The sequence below is a fragment of the Sardina pilchardus genome, chromosome 9, assembly GCF_963854185.1.
Source record: "Sardina pilchardus chromosome 9, fSarPil1.1, whole genome shotgun sequence".
Classification (NCBI taxonomy): domain Eukaryota; kingdom Metazoa; phylum Chordata; class Actinopteri; order Clupeiformes; family Clupeidae; genus Sardina; species Sardina pilchardus.
Genome location: NC_085002.1, coordinates 30037750 through 30057153, shown reverse-complemented (window position 1 = coordinate 30057153; position 19404 = coordinate 30037750). Strand labels below are relative to the sequence as shown.

General features: G+C 42.4%; 1 protein-coding gene across 1 annotated transcript in view; it reads left to right on the top strand.

The window, feature by feature from the left end:
• The window catches only part of matn4 (matrilin 4), a 23428-nt gene extending 4024 nt beyond the window's left edge, over positions 1-19404 (top strand). The window contains exons 3-19 of the mRNA XM_062544658.1: positions 308-874; positions 1362-1484; positions 1660-1782; positions 2339-2461; positions 3056-3178; positions 3572-3694; positions 4094-4216; positions 8013-8135; positions 10689-10811; positions 13251-13373; positions 13773-13895; positions 14210-14332; positions 15257-15379; positions 15807-16217; positions 16405-16557; positions 16972-17076; positions 17798-19404. Of these exons, the coding sequence (XP_062400642.1) occupies positions 308-874; positions 1362-1484; positions 1660-1782; positions 2339-2461; positions 3056-3178; positions 3572-3694; positions 4094-4216; positions 8013-8135; positions 10689-10811; positions 13251-13373; positions 13773-13895; positions 14210-14332; positions 15257-15379; positions 15807-16217; positions 16405-16557; positions 16972-17076; positions 17798-17856 (2771 nt within the window). The 3' untranslated portion in view covers positions 17857-19404. The remainder of the gene's footprint in view (positions 1-307; positions 875-1361; positions 1485-1659; positions 1783-2338; positions 2462-3055; positions 3179-3571; positions 3695-4093; positions 4217-8012; positions 8136-10688; positions 10812-13250; positions 13374-13772; positions 13896-14209; positions 14333-15256; positions 15380-15806; positions 16218-16404; positions 16558-16971; positions 17077-17797) is intronic.

Genomic DNA, 19404 nt, shown 5'->3' with positions numbered 1-19404 from the left:
ACCACACCACACCACACCACACCACACCAGACGAATGCTTCCACCAGGGCCATAAACACATTAGAGCTATTGGATATCATTAGGTCATATGAAAATAATCCAGCACCAATGAAACTGTAGTGTGCTGTGAAACACACATGATATAGTGACAATAATGCTCTCTGTAGTTTAGCATCTTGATACCTTATTGTGACTAATAAAGTTTATTTGTCTGGGGTCCAAGCCACAAATTGTTATCCTATCCTTCGGAGCTTATTCACTCCCCTATGGAGTAATGTCTCACGCATAAACCCTCTCACGTCTACAGCCGCTAAGGAGAAGTGCAAGTCTGGGCCCGTGGACCTCGTCTTCATCATCGACAGCTCGCGCAGCGTGCGCCCGCACGAGTTCGAGACCATGCGCAAGTTCATGATCGACATCATCCACGAGATGGACGTCGGGGCGGCCGCCACCCGCGTGGGCGTGGTGCAGTACTCCAGCCAGGTGCAGAACGTCTTCTCGCTGAAGGCCCACACGCGCCTGCCGGCCATGGTGAAGGCCATCAACGAGATCATCCCGCTGGCCCAGGGCACCATGACCGGCCTGGCCATCCGCTACGCCATGAACGTGGCCTTCTCCGCCGAGGAGGGCGCGCGGCCGAACGTGCCCCACGTGGCCGTCATCGTGACCGACGGGCGCCCTCAGGACCGCGTGGCGGAGGTGGCGGCGGCCGCCCGCGAGTCGGGCATCGAGATCTACGCGGTGGGCGTGGCGAGGGCGGACATGACCTCCCTGCGGGCCATGGCTTCTCCTCCGTTTGAGGACCACGTCTTCCTGGTCGAGAGCTTCGACCTCATCCATCAGTTTGGCCTGCAGTTCCAGGACAAGCTTTGTGGTAAGAGTGCGTTTTCATCCCCTTCCATTGTCCAGAGTTGAACTGACATGGTTTTGTACTATCAGCAGGATATGTTTAGCCGCTCAATTTCTTTTCCCGTCAGTACTCCGTCGGGAATACCTTGATCCACTTTCATTTACTCTGGCAAGTGCACCTCCGCCCAATCGGCGAACAGACGGCGTTCCCAAGAGCGATTTAAGTTTCAAGCCTATCGTTATTGTTGTGTCCCCCGTGGTTAACGTTTGGTCATCATTAACAAACATTAGTGATTGAATTCCAATGATTTCAAACTTCAGACACGCGTCCACAAACCAGGAAATAAACGTTTGCCAATGGATCTAGGCCAGACTGTCTGCGAAGCCTCTCCAGGCTAGTTTATGTTGCACGTGACTGCAATATGTCTGTAGATGCCATGCAACTGGACATTGTTTAACCTTCACAGAAAAGCATTTCAACTGGGAGTTAAAATGTGTGTATATATTTCAAGGAATGGATCTGTGTTTGGACTCTGACCATGGCTGTGAACAGATCTGTGAGAGTTCACCAGGCTCCTTCCAGTGCCTTTGCATGCCAGGCTACACACTGAATGAGGATGGCAAGACCTGTACACGTAAGTCGCATCACATTATGGGAAATTGATGACAGTCAAAGACGACTTAGCGGTCGATGTCACATGATTATCAAAAATAGTTTTAGAAATGGTCAGAACTTTGACTCACAAGTGATACTTTGTCCAATGAACCGCAACTCATTCACTATATTCACTTCGGACATTTGTGTTTCAGCAATTGACCTTTGCGCTGAGGGGAAACACGATTGTGAGCAGATCTGCAACCCCACGCCTGGTGAATTCACATGTGCCTGCAACCCTGGATACACTCTGAACAAGGACAAGAAGACGTGCACAAGTTAGTGATGGCAACTAAAGGGAACGACTCATCTTAATATCACCAAGTCTACCTAGAAGACAGACAGACAGACACACACACACACACACACACTGTCCAACAGTGTACACATGGGTACCTTAAACCCATGGTCAGGCTTTTAGCTTGCTAACTAGCTAACATAAAGGCAATAACAGTAACGGCTTATTAATGGCATCAGGCATGCCAGATGTCTCACATATTGTTTTGTTATAAATATGTGCATGTTTGCTCAATAATATTGAAACTTGTCCATAGGCTCCACTGTGTCAGTTTGGTAGGGTCACTATTATCAAACAACAGGGGCTCTACTAGCTCCATTAGAAATGGACATATCCGTGTAAAAACAGTTAACTGGTTTTCCCCCAACAATTTACACTTTTTATCGAAACCTTATTCTTGGACATCACTGGTCTTTAGAAGTTGTGTTTTTATAAATCTACAAACACCTTGCTGGACACCTGTTTTGCCAGCTGGAATGCTAGTTATCTAGACATTTCATTCACTAAACCCTTCAGACATTTGCATTATGTTCCAGTGATTGACCTTTGTGCTGAGGGCAAACATGATTGTGAGCAGATCTGCAACCCCACGCCCGGTGAATTCACATGCTCCTGCGACTTTGGATTCACCCTAAATGAGGATGAGAAGACTTGCACAAGTTAGTGATGACGTGGCCAAAGAAGAGAGCAAATTGTGCTATTTCCTGTTTACTGATTGAACTAGAGATTACACAAAATTAGTTTTTTTTGGGGGGGGGGGGGCGGGGGGTGGGCTTTGGGCCAGTGTTGCCAGATTGGGTTGAGTGATTCCGCCCAATCACATTCAAATAACCGCCTCAACAACGATTTTGTCATAGAGAACCATTTAACTCAAAAATATATTTGCCCGCCTTAAGCTTATTTTCCCCAACCGAACGAAGTCAAAAGAAGCCCGATTGCCCAATCTGGCAACACTGCTCTGGGCTGGTGGTGGTTCTTAGCTCTAAGGGGTATAGCTGAAAGAGAGAGGAAATTTGCTTTTCAGGGTTTAGGTTGCATCTGAGGTCAAGCCCAACTTCCCAATACTAAGGTATTTTAGATATTTCTAGAAATAATTTACATAACTGGATTTTTAATGTGAAGAGAATAGTCCAAATTGACATATACCAGGGAACGTAGTTGCATGACATTTAACAATCGTATTAGATTAAGTGAGATACTTCTCACAATAAACATAAGATACATAATCTACATCCTATTGTTAAATGTTCCAGTGATTGACCTTTGTGCTGAGGGCAAACATGATTGTGAGCAGATCTGCAACCCCACGCCCGGTGAATTCACATGCTCCTGCAACAAAGGGTTCACCCTGAACGAGGACGACAAGACTTGCACAAGTTAGTGATGGATGGGCAGTGGCACTAGGGAATGAGTGATGTTGTTTGATGACTTGTCCACCAATGAAGCCATTGCTACAGTACCTTGGACAAATGTACAGGCTTTTAGCTTGCTAGCTGACTAACTAGCTAAGAGACTACAAGCAAACACTGTAATGGCTGCATAATTGGCAGACAGCTTGCCAGAAATCTAATATTTTATTTGATAACGCATGTTTTGCTAATGTTTTTTTGTTCAAATGGTTTGTAGGTTCAATCAATTGGGCAACTCTGCCTAATCAGTCAAAAGTCTAGTAGTTACTGGGCCTGAAAATAGATTGTCACACTTCAAACACATAAATTCCCCAACAAATTCAGGGACCTCACACTTTAGACATTTGCGTTATGTTCCAGTGATTGACCTTTGTGCTGAGGGCAAACATGATTGTGAGCAGATCTGCAACCCCACGCCCGGTGAATTCACATGCTCCTGCAACAAAGGGTTCACCCTGAACGAGGACGACAAGACTTGCACAAGTTAGTGATAATAGGGTCTAAAAGAGTTCCTGATGTTTATCACAAGCATCTCACTCTTTAAACACACACAATTGTGAAATGGCTATTTCAACACAGATTTTGACATTTAGCTTGCTAACTAGCTAACAAATGGCATGCAATAACTGTTATGACTGCTATAAAGCTCAATTTGTTATTTCTGTGGAAAACAATTGCATGTTTTACCAATATATTTTGAACACAGGCTTGAACAAGAGCTGCTCAGGTTATTTTAAGTAATGTCAACAAAGAATATGGACACCTCTTTTGACTGGCAAAAAATATGTAATATAGTTTCTGAGTGTAAGAGCCATTTTAAATCTAAAATATATTCAGACCTTTCATTCACTATACACTTCAGACATTTGCATTATGTTCCAGTGATTGACCTTTGTGCTGAGGGCAAACATGATTGTGAGCAGATCTGCAACCCCACGCCCGGTGAATTCACATGTTCCTGCAACAAAGGGTTCACCCTGAACCAGGACGACAAGACTTGCACAAGTTAGTGATGGCAGGGCACCAGAGAATAACTGATGTTTTTCTCCAGCCATTCTACCCTTTGCCACACTCAAAACACACACACCCACACACATCATCCTTCATTGAGGACATAGATGCATTGGAAACATGTTTGTGCTTTTAGCTTGCTAAATAGCTAACATCACAATTAATAACTGTAGTGGCTTCATTAATGACATAAGGCATGCTAGACATCGCTAATTCAGTTCACTTGAAAAATATGCAAGTTTTATGTTTATGTTAAGCTTTTGTCTCAGCTGCAGACCTTCAGTCAGGCAATGTCATATCACCAAGGAATAGGACTTACTCAATCAGGCTAAAACCTATTGACTGGGTAGAGAGACCATGCTAAAGCTAAATCCCCCTTCATTCACTATACACATCAGACATTTGCATTATGTTCCAGTGATTGACCTTTGTGCTGAGGGCAAACATGATTGTGAGCAGATCTGCAACCCCACGCCCGGTGAATTCACATGCTCCTGCGACTTTGGATTCACCCTAAATGAGGACAACAAGACTTGCACAAGTTAGTGAGGATGAGGCAAAAGGAGACCATTCATATTATTCATCAACTATACCTCACAACACTCTTGGAACATTAGTGTAGTGCCCTATAGACGCATATTCTCAATCAGTAAAAACTATGGCTACCCAAGACACATATTTAGGCTTTTGGCTTGCTAGCTAATAATGCACCAATTGGCTTATCAATTTGAAACTTAGTAGTTGATGTTCATTAATTATTTTGGATTTAATCATAATTCTCACTTTCAGACACAAATTAATTTTGACTTTACTGATGAGTGCTGGCCGTTCAGATCTGTGATACATTCAGGCATTTCATTCACTATACACTTCAGACATTTGCATTATGTTCCAGTGATTGACCTTTGTGCTGAGGGCAAACATGATTGTGAGCAGATCTGCAACCCCACGCCCGGTGAATTCACATGCTCCTGCGACTTTGGATTCACCCTAAATGAGGACGACAAGACTTGCACAAGTTAGTGATGGCAGGGCAAGAGAATAACTGATGTTTTCACCAACAACTCTATGTTATCATAACTTTTGTTTGGTAGAAACAAATACACACTCACTGACATTGTCCATCAATGAAGGCATTGCAACCTTGGACAATTTATCAGGCTTTTAGCTTGCTAGCTGACTAACGGGGTCATCCCTATATTCCCCGGGTCCTATGTTCCCCCGGTTTTCCCCAAAATGGTCCTGTGTTCCCTGATCGCAATACATACCAGGGAACATAGGACCCTTTTTGGGAAAAGCGGGGAACATTGGACCCTTTTTAAAAAATTTTTAAAAAAGGGTCCGATGTTCCCTGGTCCCATACTGAGTGGAGAACATAGGACCCGGGGAACAAAGGTACGCTCCCCTGACTAACTATCTGAGGTAGTACATGCAATTACTGTAATGGCTGCATAACTGGCATGTCAGAAATATATTATTTGATTTCATATAATGCATGTTTTGCCAAAATGTCTAACATGTCCTCAAGTTACAGTAGTAGGTTCATTCACTCAGACAACTCAAAATTGGCCAATCAGTCTGAAGTAGATGGTCACAGATCAAAAATCATGAATTGCACACTTCAGACATTTGCATTATGTTCCAGTGATTGACCTTTGTGCTGAGGGCAAACATGATTGTGAGCAGATCTGCAACCCCACGCCCGGTGAATTCACATGCTCCTGCGACTTTGGATTCACCCTAAATGAGGACAACAAGACTTGCACAAGTTAGTGATGGCAGGGCAAGAGAATAACTGATTTTTTCACCAACAACTCTATTTTATCATAACTTTTGTTTCTGTGTATAGGTAGAAACAAATACACACTCACTGACATTGTCCATCAATAAAGGCATTGCAACCTTGGACAATTTATCAGGCTTTTAGCTTGCTAGCTGACTAACGGGGTCATCCCTATTCCCCGGGTCCTATGTTCCCCCGGTTTTCCCCAAAATGGTCCTGTGTTCCCTGATTGCAATACATACCAGGGAACATAGGACCCTTTTTGGGAAAAGCGGGGAACATGGGACCCTTTTTAAAAAAGGGTCCGATGTTCCCTGGTCCCATACAAAGTGGAGAACATAGGACCCGGGGAACAAAGGTACGCTCCCCTGACTAACTATCTTAGGTAGTATATGCAATTACTGTGATGGCTGCATAACTGGCATGTCAGAAATATATTATTTAATTTCATATAATGCATGTTTTGCCAACATTTCTAACATGTCCACAAGTTACAGTAGTAGGTTCATTCACTCAGACAACTCAAAATTGACCAATCAGTCTGAAGTAGATGGTCACAGTTCAAAAATCATAAATTGCACACTTCAGACATTTGCATTATGTTCCAGTGATTGACCTTTGTGCTGAGGGCAAACATGATTGTGAGCAGATCTGCAACCCCACGCCCGGTGAATTCACATGTTCCTGCGACTTTGGATTCACCCTAAATGAGGACAACAAGACTTGCACAAGTTAGTGATGGCAGGGCAAGAGAATAACTGATGTTTTCACCAACAACTCTATTTTATCATAACTTTTGTTTCTGTGTATAGGTAGAAACAAATACACACTCACTGACATTGTCCATCAATAAAGGCATTGCAACCTTGGACAATTTATCAGGCTTTTAGCTTGCTAGCTGACTAACGGGGTCATCCCTATTCCCCGGGTCCTATGTTCCCCCGGTTTTCCCCAAAATGGTCCTGTGTTCCCTGATTGCAATACATACCAGGGAACATAGGACCCTTTTTGGGAAAAGCGGGGAACATGGGACCCTTTTTAAAAAAGGGTCCGATGTTCCCTGGTCCCATACAAAGTGGAGAACATAGGACCCGGGGAACAAAGGTACGCTCCCCTGACTAACTATCTTAGGTAGTATATGCAATTACTGTGATGGCTGCATAACTGGCATGTCAGAAATATATTATTTAATTTCATATAATGCATGTTTTGCCAACATTTCTAACATGTCCACAAGTTACAGTAGTAGGTTCATTCACTCAGACAACTCAAAATTGGCCAATCACACTTCAGACATTTGCATTATGTTCCAGTGATTGACCTTTGTGCTGAGGGCAAACATGATTGTGAGCAGATCTGCAACCCCACGCCCGGTGAATTCACATGTTCCTGCGACTTTGGATTCACCCTAAATGAGGACAACAAGACTTGCACAAGTTAGTGATGGCAGGGCAAGAGAATAACTGATGTTTTTCACCAACAACTCTATTTTATCATAACCTTTGTTTCTGTGTAGGTAGAAACAAATACACACTCACTGACATTGTCCATCAGTGAAGGCATTGCAACCTTGGACAATTGATCAGGCTTTTAAGCTTGCTATTCTGACTAACGGGGTCATCCCTATATTCCCCGGGTCCTATGTTCCCCGGTTTTCCCCAAAATGATCCTGATCGCAATACATACCGGGGAACATAGGACCCTTTTTGGGAAAAGCGGGGAACATGGGACCCTTAAAAAGGGTCCGATGTTCCCTGGTCCCATACAAAGTGGAGAGCATAGGACCCGGGGAACAAAGGTACGCTCCCCTGACTAACTATCTTAGGTAGTACATGCAATTACTGTAATGGCTGCATAACTGGCATGTCAGAGATATATTATTTAATTTCATATAATGCATGTTTTGCCAAAATTTCTAACATGTCCACAAGTTACAGTAGTAGGTTCATTCACTCAGACAACTCAAAATTGGCCAATCACACTTCAGACATTTGCATTATGTTCCAGTGATTGACCTTTGTGCTGAGGGCAAACATGATTGTGAGCAGATCTGCAACCCCACGCCCGGTGAATTCACATGCTCCTGCAACAAAGGGTTCACCCTGAACGAGGACGACAAGACTTGCACAAGTTAGTGATGGCAGGGCACAAGCCAATTATTGATGTTGTTTGATGACTTGTTGGTGGCAAGTGTGGCCATGCAACACCCCCCCCCCCCACACACACACACACATCAATACAAACATAGCTATCTTAGAAAAATGTTAAGGCTTCTAGTTAACTAAGTAGCTTCTACGAAATCTATGCAATAACTGTATATGGCTGCATATTTAACAACAGGCATGGTAGACATTTGACATTTTACTTTCTTGACAAACATGCATGTTTTGCCTGTATACTATCATTTCCCAAATCTTTTAAGGTCCAGCAGGTATTAACTAGCCTGGTTTCAATAGGGTCTGGTAATGCTCCATTGGGGAATGTTTCCAATCGTAGTATCTTAGTAACTTTGACATCATTGGTCTAGCCTAAACAATTGCATTGATCAGGGATTCTTAACGTTACCTCCTACCTCGTCACTAACCTCTGCAAACCATAGTGCCCAATGAACACCATCGGCAACAAGGAAACAATGTAACTATTTACTTTTGCTTTATAGATGTACACATTCACCCAGCTGCAATTCTTTGAAGTTTGTTGGCGTCGCTAGGCTACCGCAGTTGTATTGCTTCATATAGCTCTACCGCTGCAACTTTCCATGTTATCTCCGTGAAAAAATGAGCTGAGATACCATTAGGCGAAGCCAGGCTAGGTAATATCACAAATGAATAGCTACGTTGTCTTTGCAAAGGAAGTCTATCATTCCTAGTTGAAGGAAGTCTATCATTCCTAGGTGTAAAGGTGTATTGGCTCTTCAAACACAAAAATTACCCCCAAACAATCCATGCACCTCACACTTGAGACATTTGCATTATGTTCCAGTGATTGACCTTTGTGCTGAGGGCAAACATGATTGTGAGCAGATCTGCAACCCCACGCCCGGTGAATTCACATGTTCCTGCAACAAAGGGTTCACCCTGAACCAGGACGACAAGACTTGCACAAGTTAGTGATGGCAGGGCACCAGAGAATGATTGATGTTTGTCAATGTCAACAGCATGTCTATTTTTTACCCCCGCCCCCCCCCCCCCCACACACCCCTACACACACTTCATCCATCAGTGAAGACCTAGTTATGTTGCTCCAAGTTTGGCTTTTAGCTCCTATAACTAACTAGCTGCAAAGGCATTCCAAATAACTGTGATGGCTGCATATATGACATTGCATGCCAGACATCTGAAATGTAGCTTCCTTGATTATCATGCATGTTTTACCAATAATATAGTCTGCCGATTCCCAAAGGTTCAGGTGGTATCACCAAAGGATGTTTGTGTCCATGAAAGAATAGGTCAGTCTTTCTGAAACCTAGTTACTGGTGGAAAGACCACACTGAGGTATACTGGCTCTCCAAACACAAAGAACATTCAACCATTTCATTCACTATACACTTCGGACATTTGCATTATGTTCCAGTGATTGACCTTTGTGCTGAGGGCAAACATGATTGTGAGCAGATCTGCAACCCCACGCCCGGTGAATTCACATGCTCCTGCGACTTTGGATTCACCCTAAATGAGGACAACAAGACTTGCACAAGTTAGTGATGATGAGGCAAAAGAAAACCGTTCAAATTGTTCATCAACTGTACCTCACAACCCTCCTGGAACTTAGCACTGCAGTAGTTAAAAAAAAGGCTACCCTAGATGTTTAGGCTTTTGGCTTGCTAACTAACTACAGTAGATGCATCAAATGGCTGTGTAACTGACGCAAAATTATCATCGTGTTCCCTTGACAAACATATCAATGATCTATTTATACATTTGAAATATTCCTCAATGTTTCAAATAGTGCTCATGAATATAGGCTTATACTGTCACCACCAAAATTGGCTTATCAATTTGAAACTTAGCTGTAGTTGATGTTTATCAATTATTTTGGATTCATTATTCTCACTTTCAGACACAGATTAATTTTTACTGATGAGTGCTGGCCCTTCAGATTTGTGATACATTCAGGCATTTCATTCACTATACACTTCGGACATTTGCATTATGTTCCAGTGATTGACCTCTGTGCTGAGGGCAAACATGATTGTGAGCAGATCTGCAACCCCACGCCCGGTGAATTCACATGCACCTGCGACTTTGGATTCACCCTAAATGAGGACAACAAGACTTGCACAAGTTAGTGATGATGAGGCAAAAGAAAACCATTCAAATTATTCATCAACGGTACCTCACAACCCTCCTGGAGCATACTATAGTGCACTATACTGTAGATGCATATTCTCAATCAGTGAAAAAAGGCTACCCTAGATGTTTAGGCTTTTGGCTTGCTAACTAACTAGATGCATCAAATGGCTGTGTAACTGACACAAAATGATCATTGTGTTCCCTTGACAAACATATCAATTTGAAACTTAATTGTAGTTGATGTTCATCAATTATTTTGGATTTAATCATAATTCTCACTTTCAGACACAAATTAATTTTGACTTTACTGATGAGTGCTGGCCGTTCAGATCTGTGATACATTCAGGCATTTCATTCACTATACACTTCGGACATTTGCATTATGTTCCAGTGATTGACCTTTGTGCTGAGGGCAAACATGATTGTGAGCAGATCTGCAACCCCACGCCCGGTGAATTCACATGTTCCTGCAACTTTGGATTCACCCTAAATGAGGACAACAAGACTTGCACAAGTTAGTGATGGCAGGGCACCAGAGAATGACCACAGCAAGTCTGTTTACTCAAACCATGTTCCCCCTCCCAAATACACACATACAGACACACACACACACACACACACACACACACACACACACACACGTTATCCATCAATGAAGACCTATATCTGGCACAATTGTTTGGCTTTTAGTTCCTATAGCTAATTAACTCTGCCAAAACATCGCAAATAACTGCAATGGCTGCATATTTGACACCAGGCATGCCAGGCATTAGAAATTTAACTTCCTTGATAAACATGCATGTTTTTCCAATGACATAGTCTGTGAATTCCCAAATGTTATGGTAGTATCACCAAAGAATAGTGTGTCTATGAAAGAATAGGGCATTCTGAAACCTAGTTACTGCTGGCACTCCAAACATAAAGAATTCAACAATTTCATTTACAATACACATCGGACATTTGCATTATGTTCCAGTGATTGACCTTTGTGCTGAGGGCAAACATGATTGTGAGCAGATCTGCAACCCCACGCCCGGTGAATTCACATGCTCCTGCGACTTTGGATTCACCCTAAATGAGGACAACAAGACTTGCACAAGTTAGTGAGGATGAGGCAAAAGGAGACCATTCATATTATTCATCAACTACACCTCACAACCCCCCTGTGACATACTGTAGTGCACTGTAGACACATATTCTCAGTAAAACAAACAAAAAAAGGCTACCCAATATGTTTAGGCTTTTTGCTTGCTAACTACTGTAACTAGCTGCATCAAATGGCTGTGGTAACTGACATAAAGTAATCTGTGTGTTCCCTTGACAAACATTAATGATCTACTGATAATTTTTAAATATTCCTCAATGGTTCAAATGGTGCAGATAATATAAGCTAATAGTCACCACAAAAATGCCATTTATTTAAAACCTAGAGTTGGAGATTATTTTGGATTTAACCATAATTCTCACCTTCAGACACAGATTTAGTCTGACTTTACTGATGAGTGCTGGCCCTTCAGATTTGTGATACATTCAGGCATTTCATTCACTATACACTTCAGACATTTGCATTATGTTCCAGTGATTGACCTTTGTGCTGAGGGCAAACATGATTGTGAGCAGATCTGCAACCCCACGCCCGGTGAATTCACATGCTCCTGCGACTTTGGATTCACCCTAAATGAGGACAACAAGACTTGCACAAGTTAGTGAGGATGAGGCAAAAGGAGACCATTCATATTATTCATCAACTACACCTCACAACCCCCCTGTGACATACTGTAGTGCACTGTAGACACATATTCTCAGTAAAACAAACAAAAAAAGGCTACCCAATATGTTTAGGCTTTTTGCTTGCTAACTACTGTAACTAGCTGCATCAAATGGCTGTGGTAACTGACATAAAGTAATCTGTGTGTTCCCTTGACAAACATTAATGATCTACTGATAATTTTTAAATATTCCTCAATGGTTCAAATGGTGCAGATAATATAAGCTAATAGTCACCACAAAAATGCCATTTATTTAAAACCTAGAGTTGGAGATTATTTTGGATTTAACCATAATTCTCACCTTCAGACACAGATTTAGTCTGACTTTACTGATGAGTGCTGGCCCTTCAGATTTGTGATACATTCAGGCATTTCATTCACTATACACTTCAGACATTTGCATTATGTTCCAGTGATTGACCTTTGTGCTGAGGGCAAACATGATTGTGAGCAGATCTGCAACCCCACGCCCGGTGAATTCACATGCTCCTGCGACTTTGGATTCACCCTAAATGAGGACAACAAGACTTGCACAAGTTAGTGATGGCAGGGCTCTAGAGAAGAAATTATGCAACTCACAAGTCCACCAGTAAAGACATGGCTACCTTTGGAGACATGATCAACTTATAGCTTGTTAACTAGTTATGCTGCATGACATACAAAAATTGTCACATGACAGACACAACAGTGATGGCTATGTAAATAGCACAAGGCATGGCTGAAGTCTTAAGTAGGGTTCAGACCAAAGATTCCCGACGAGACGAGCCGCGACGTTCTAAAACCTTGCAACTGCGACTAAACATGTTGAATGCTTTGAGACGGCTTGCCATGGCTTGCAACTACGTACATGCAACTTCTAATTCACACCGCTGCAACTCGGTCTCGTTGCGTCGGGAATCTTTGGTGTGAATTGGGCTTTAGGGTCTAATTACCTGATAAATGTGCATGTTTTGTTGCTTTTTTTTTACTTGTCCTACAGCTTCACTAATTCAGTCTAGTAATTTCAGTAGCACCAAAGAACACAGGCTGTATTTCTATTAGGAGCTGCCACATTAGTCTGGTAGCTGCATTGCATAATTGAATTCCAGAACAACTTGACAAGACTGGTCTTCCATTGTTTGCTTTTATCCACAACACTGTGGACAATGCACTGCACACTTTTAGACATTTGCATTATGTTCCAGTGATTGACCTTTGTGCTGAGGGCAAACATGATTGTGAGCAGATCTGCAACCCCACGCCCGGTGAATTCACATGTTCCTGCAACAAAGGGTTCACCCTGAACCAGGACGACAAGACTTGCACAAGTTAGTGATGGCAGGGCTCTAGAGAAGAAATGATACAACTCCTTTTACAAACACAAAGTCCACCAGCAAAGACATGGTTACCTTTGGAGACATGATCGACATTTAGCTTGCTAACTAGCTATGCAGCATGACATGCAAAAACAGTCACAGGACATGCCAAATTAGTGATGGCTGTGTAAATAGCACTAGGCATGGCCAAAGTCTTACAGTCTAATTACCTGACAAATATGTGCACGTTTTATTGATATTTTTTAACATGTACAGCTTCACTAATTCAGTCAAGTCATTTTGTTAGCACCAAAGAACACAGGCTATATTTCAATATTTCATTGTTTGTTTTTATCCACAATACTGTGGACAATGCACTGCACACTTTTAGACATTTGCATTATGTTCCAGTGATTGACCTCTGTGCTGAGGGCAAACATGATTGTGAGCAGATCTGCAACCCCACGCCCGGTGAATTCACATGTTCCTGCAACAAAGGGTACACCCTGAACGAGGACGCGAAGACGTGCACAAGTTAGTGACAGACACAAGGAACAAGTTTCTGCTTTTAATTTCAGACGCTAAAACATTTCATGTGTCAATTGCATATCTAGAACACATGCTTAGCCTCATTGCCATGCTAACTCTCCTAACAAATAATGTGCAATAACAGAGCACTGGCTGGATAATTTGACATATTCAAGGTCACCTGACAAGGTTACGTTAAAACAAAGAGCACACAACGGACACATATCAGACGTTGGTGACCTAGATGTTTACTCCAGATTGAAGGCTACATGTATGTTTGTCACCGATCAGTAACCTCTCAGCTGTGTTTCTCTCCCCAGTGATCAACTACTGCTCATTTGGAAATCACAGTTGTCAACATGAGTGTGTGAGTGTGCTCAACGGGTATTTCTGCCGCTGCAATGAAGGATACACTCTGCAGGAGGATGGCAAGACATGCATCCGTAAGTATACACCTCTGCTTTAAAGCCAGGTATCCACATATTTGTCATTGGTGTATGGCCTGATAAAAGTTTATTGTTACTAGCCAGTCAGTTTTTGTCTTATTTTTGGCTGTAATTAAACATGTAATTATTATTTTAGGAGAACATAACAACAGACACAAACAAACACTTGCCGTGTAAGAGACTCGAACTGCAACTAGCAAAAAAATGGTATAATTGTGTATTAGGGTGAGAGGGTATGAGTCACATACCTGTATATCTGGTACTGTAGAGACCTAGTGGACTGTTTTTTAGATCTTTTTATGATCTTAGTATGGCGCCAAAAAAAAGTTGGACAATGGAAATGTTTTGTTTTAAAGTCTATTCTTTTATCTAAAAGTTCTTCCAAAAAAAACCCTTACTCAGCCCAGAATAGCAGTCAACACCGCCCTTGGTGATTGAGTATGCTGGGAATGTTAAAAATCAACAACACTTTGGTGGACTCATCTGAGGTCTTCTGGTGTAATGGTCTTTCCAGACCAGCACTGGACAATTTTGCTGCCAAAAATAACAACTGAAGCGCTGTTCATTTATCACTACATCAATGGAGAATTTCTGGTTGCTTTTAAGAACCTGGTGACATTCTGCTTTATCTAGAGTTATTCTTTTGTTCTACAAGTTTAGGTATTTGGTAAACAACAATCTCTTAACACTTGTCTTAAGAATGGTTTAATGGAAAGGTGTGTGGCCACTTAGTTCTTTTGCTCCATGACATTTTGTTCCTTAGGCAACACAAGTGTATATAATGCATTAATTAGATGTATGTGTTTTTGTGTGGCATGTCTCCTGATATGTATCCTGGTTTTCCAATAGACTGAGTAGGCTCTTAAACAGTATAACCACCCACGCCTCTCTCAACATGTGCACCTCTGTTTTGGCCATCAGCTGACAACCTGTGCAACACGGTGGAGCATGGCTGTGAGTTCCAGTGTGTCAGCACGCCAGGCTCCTACTTCTGCATCTGCCCTGAGGGACAGCTTCTGCAAGACGATGGCAAGACCTGTGGAAGTAGGTCTTCTTATACCACTCCGTATGCTGTATACCTACAGAAGTCTGAAGGAAACACTTGACAATCAGTGGCATTTTTGCAGCACAATTAGTCTTATTAACAAATAGTCCGAATATGCAGTGTCCCTATAGCCTACTGTAATTTCCCAACTATTAGCCGTGGCTTAAACATTGATTTTGGAAATTCTTTTCAGCTATGAGATTAATAAAGGGAGGCAGTTAATATGGTAGCAATCAATAGACATTTGATCAAACAGGAAGACATGCAGACATGACGTCCTTAAATTGATAACTGGGTATCGTAGGTGCCAAATCAGTCCTTGTAGGATCATGAAGACCATTTTTTGTATTATGAAAACATTGGTGGGAAATAGGCTCCACAAGCATAGTATCAGATAAGCCGAGTTCACTACGATGTTGCATTCAGCCTGCAGGTCGGCCATCATTGACTTGGTGCTCCTGATCGACGGGTCCAAGAGCGTGCGGCCGCAGAACTTCGAGCTGGTGAAGAAGTTCGTCAACCAGGTGGTGGACTCTCTGGACGTGTCGCCGCGCGGCACCCGCATCGGCCTGGTGCAGTACTCCAGCCGCGTGCGCACCGAGTTCCCCCTCAACATGTACCAGACGGCCGACGAGATCAAGAGCGCCGTCATGGGCGTCCAGTACATGGAGAAGGGCACCATGACGGGCCTGGCCCTCAAGCACATGGTGGAGAACAGCTTCTCGGAGGCCGAGGGAGGCCGCGACGCCGGCAGGATCCCTCGCGTCGGACTGGTCTTCACCGACGGACGCTCTCAGGACGACATCACAGAGTGGGCTAAGAAAGCACAGGACGCGGGTAGGCAGTCAGTTAAAGCTCGCCTGAGATCAGCTCACTGTGTTTTGTAATTCTATTTATTTAATGAAAGCTGTTAAGACTACAGTTTGGAAAGGGCATTTGGCGTCTTGTTATGTACTGTATTTCAATAAATCACATTCGGTATTCCATTTCTAACATAAACATGTGTATGCCTGTTGTTCCTCAGGTATTACCATGTACGCTGTGGGTGTTGGGAAAGCTGTGGAGGATGAGCTCCGTGAGATCGCCTCAGACCCAGTAGACAAGCACTTCTTCTACAGTGCAGACTTCACTGCCATCAACCAGATCGCAGAGAATCTTAAACTCAATGTCTGTGCAGGTAAAGCAATCCATTTCTAATCGAATTTGTACTACAGGGTATACAGAAGAACAGCATTTACTTAAATACCTAATTATCTAGATGTTTAGGTAATTCAAGAAAAACATTCAAGCAAGGGTTAGCAGTCAGTCATGTGTTTTGTGTACACATGTATTGCCCTTTAGCACCACCTAGTGTGTATACACCTATAGGTGTTATCAAGGTAGAGAAAATGCACATGGAAGTAAACAGGAAATAAATGTAAAAAAGAATGTCATTTCATTTGCTATTTATTTATGAGGATTAAAAAGGTATTGATAGAAACACTTAGAGTATTTGTTACTGAAACAATGTTTACATGGTAAATCACTATCACAAATGAATTTGTGTGAGGAAAAATATATATTTGCCTCTGACCTTACCGGCCTTTTGCAGAGGAGAGCCAAGGAGAGATTGAAGTGAAGGACCCATGTGCTTGTGAAAGCCTTGTTGAGTTCCAGCAGGCCACCATGGCAGCCCTGGACCAGCTGAACCAGAAACATATCCTTTACTGAAATCCACACACACACAACCTATTACACATTCATATCCCACTGCCAGTCACATATATCCACAGCGCTATCATCTCTCCACCACACGTACAAAAACAATTAATTTGTGTTCAAAGTACTCATGAAACTGCACTTAACTTTGAACTGACTCATACTGACAAAGAGGGGCATTAATTTCATTTTAGGTGATCCAAAAGAAAATGTTTTGGCAGAATGCTCTGTCTAGACGATTCTTTTTTGAGGGAAGCTCTTTGGAGCCGACTTCTGTCGAGCTCTCGTGTCTACTAGTCCACTCTGGGGAAATAGGGTGGTTGTGTTGCTCAGTCTCTTCACAGGAAGCCTGAACGAGAGGCTCAATGAGTCTTTGTGAAGTCACGCGTGACACACCTAATCTTTCAGTGCCCCTCATTCATCAAAGTGGAGAAGGCCTCCTTGTCCAAGTATCTAGAGTCCAGAAACAGATGTGTGCGAGGAGGGCTTCAGAGAGGACAATTTTGCACTATTTGGCTCTGCCCTGACTGGGTCTGGCTTTGTTTGTTTTTCTTGTAATTGACAGCGTGAGTGAGCACAATGCCAGGCTTGTCTCAGAAGCTCCTCCTGTCTGTCCTAACTGAGTCCTTCTGGTACAAATGAGTTTTGATGCTTAACAGATCCTGAATTGGCTTTCACAATGTATCCTTGAGTGGCATAGTTCCTTAACCAGACCGCACTGTCTACGATGACTGCCCGAATGGAGGACCTGGAGAACCAGCTTCTGACCAGGAAATAAGAAGGCCTTGTCCTCCCCCAGACAATCAGGAAAATAGAAAGAAGGAGCTGGAGTTCCGTCATGGTCACAGACATACCCACTGCACTAAGGAGACAAACTGTATGACAGACGAAATCAGGTTGATCCCAACATTAGTTCTGACTCCTGTGTTTAGCAGCAAGCTTTTTTTGTTTTTCTGTGATATCACTGTCGCTTTCTTCTTTGTATGTTCCTTGCAGACGTTCAGGAAGTGGGGTTGGGAGTGATTGCCTATGAAGGGCACTTCACAGTGAGGAGTGAAAAATGCTGTTATGGTGTAGTCTCCCTCAACCATATCCTAAGTACCAGTGCATGTTCCCATGCAGACTTACTAGAACAAAAAGACGGGAAGCTCATTCAAAGCAACAGTAGCCATGACCTTTTCAACATTATTTTGTTTTAATCCCCCAGAACATTTACGCCCATATTTCATGGCACCCTATTTATACTTGATCAAAGTTACAGTTTATGGTTTTAAAAAAGGTTTATTTATGTGAAATTCTTCATCGTGTGAGTAATTTTGTGTGGAGACTAACAGGGGAGCTACACCAGATGCGTAAGTGAAGCGTTCCGTTCGCGACGCGTAAAATCCATTTTAGAAGATGGGTCTATTTTTTTCGAATGTACGCGCCACTGTCGCGTCTGGTGTAGCTACTTCCATTGACTACACTGATTATTAACTGCTACGACCGGCTGCAACATACGCGTCGCGAACGGAACGCTTCACTTACGCATCTGGTGTAGCCCCCCTGTAAGACGAATTTGTATTGTATCACTCCACAGTGTTTGCTCAGCCATTCAAATGTGCTGGAGAACATTCAATAATCTGATCATCAGTACTGTATCAATCTTTATACCAATATTTTTTTTTTATTGTTTCTTATAAAAACAATCAATTTAGGGCCTTAAAAAATTAGAACACCAATGCTTCCAGGGACCAGCAGAAGTACTACACATACAAAACCTAAAGTACGTGATGGAAAATCAAACAGAATAATATAGAGTATAGGACATATATGCAATTGTTCCCCATATAGACATAAAATTGTATAAGTCATTTTTATTCACATGAGCTCTTGGAAATGGAGGCATTACTTAAAAGAGAAGGAGAGAGAGAAAGAGAGAGAGAGAGAGAGAGAGAACTAAACCACCTAAATAATGAGGATTGTTAGAACAGAATGTGAAATACTGCGTGAGTGAGTGTTGAGAATATGAGGAGAGAATAATGAAGACCACCAGAATGAGCAGCATGCCCAGGTGCCCCTGCAGACCACTCTTTTTTTATTAAATAAGAAACACTTTGTCAAAGGAGAAAACTGGCCTGCCTATATTTTTTGAGGCATTGCCATCGTTACGAAGAAGGATTATGTTCTTCTTCTTCTCCTTGTATGAAATGGCCATAGTGTGAAGCAAAAAAAAAATATCCCTGTTTTTGGTTACTTGTACTTTTGTATATTTTAATATCCATTTTTGTAAGTATGAGGATTCTCTATATTCTTACAACGGATGAAATAAAAATGAAACTTTTAA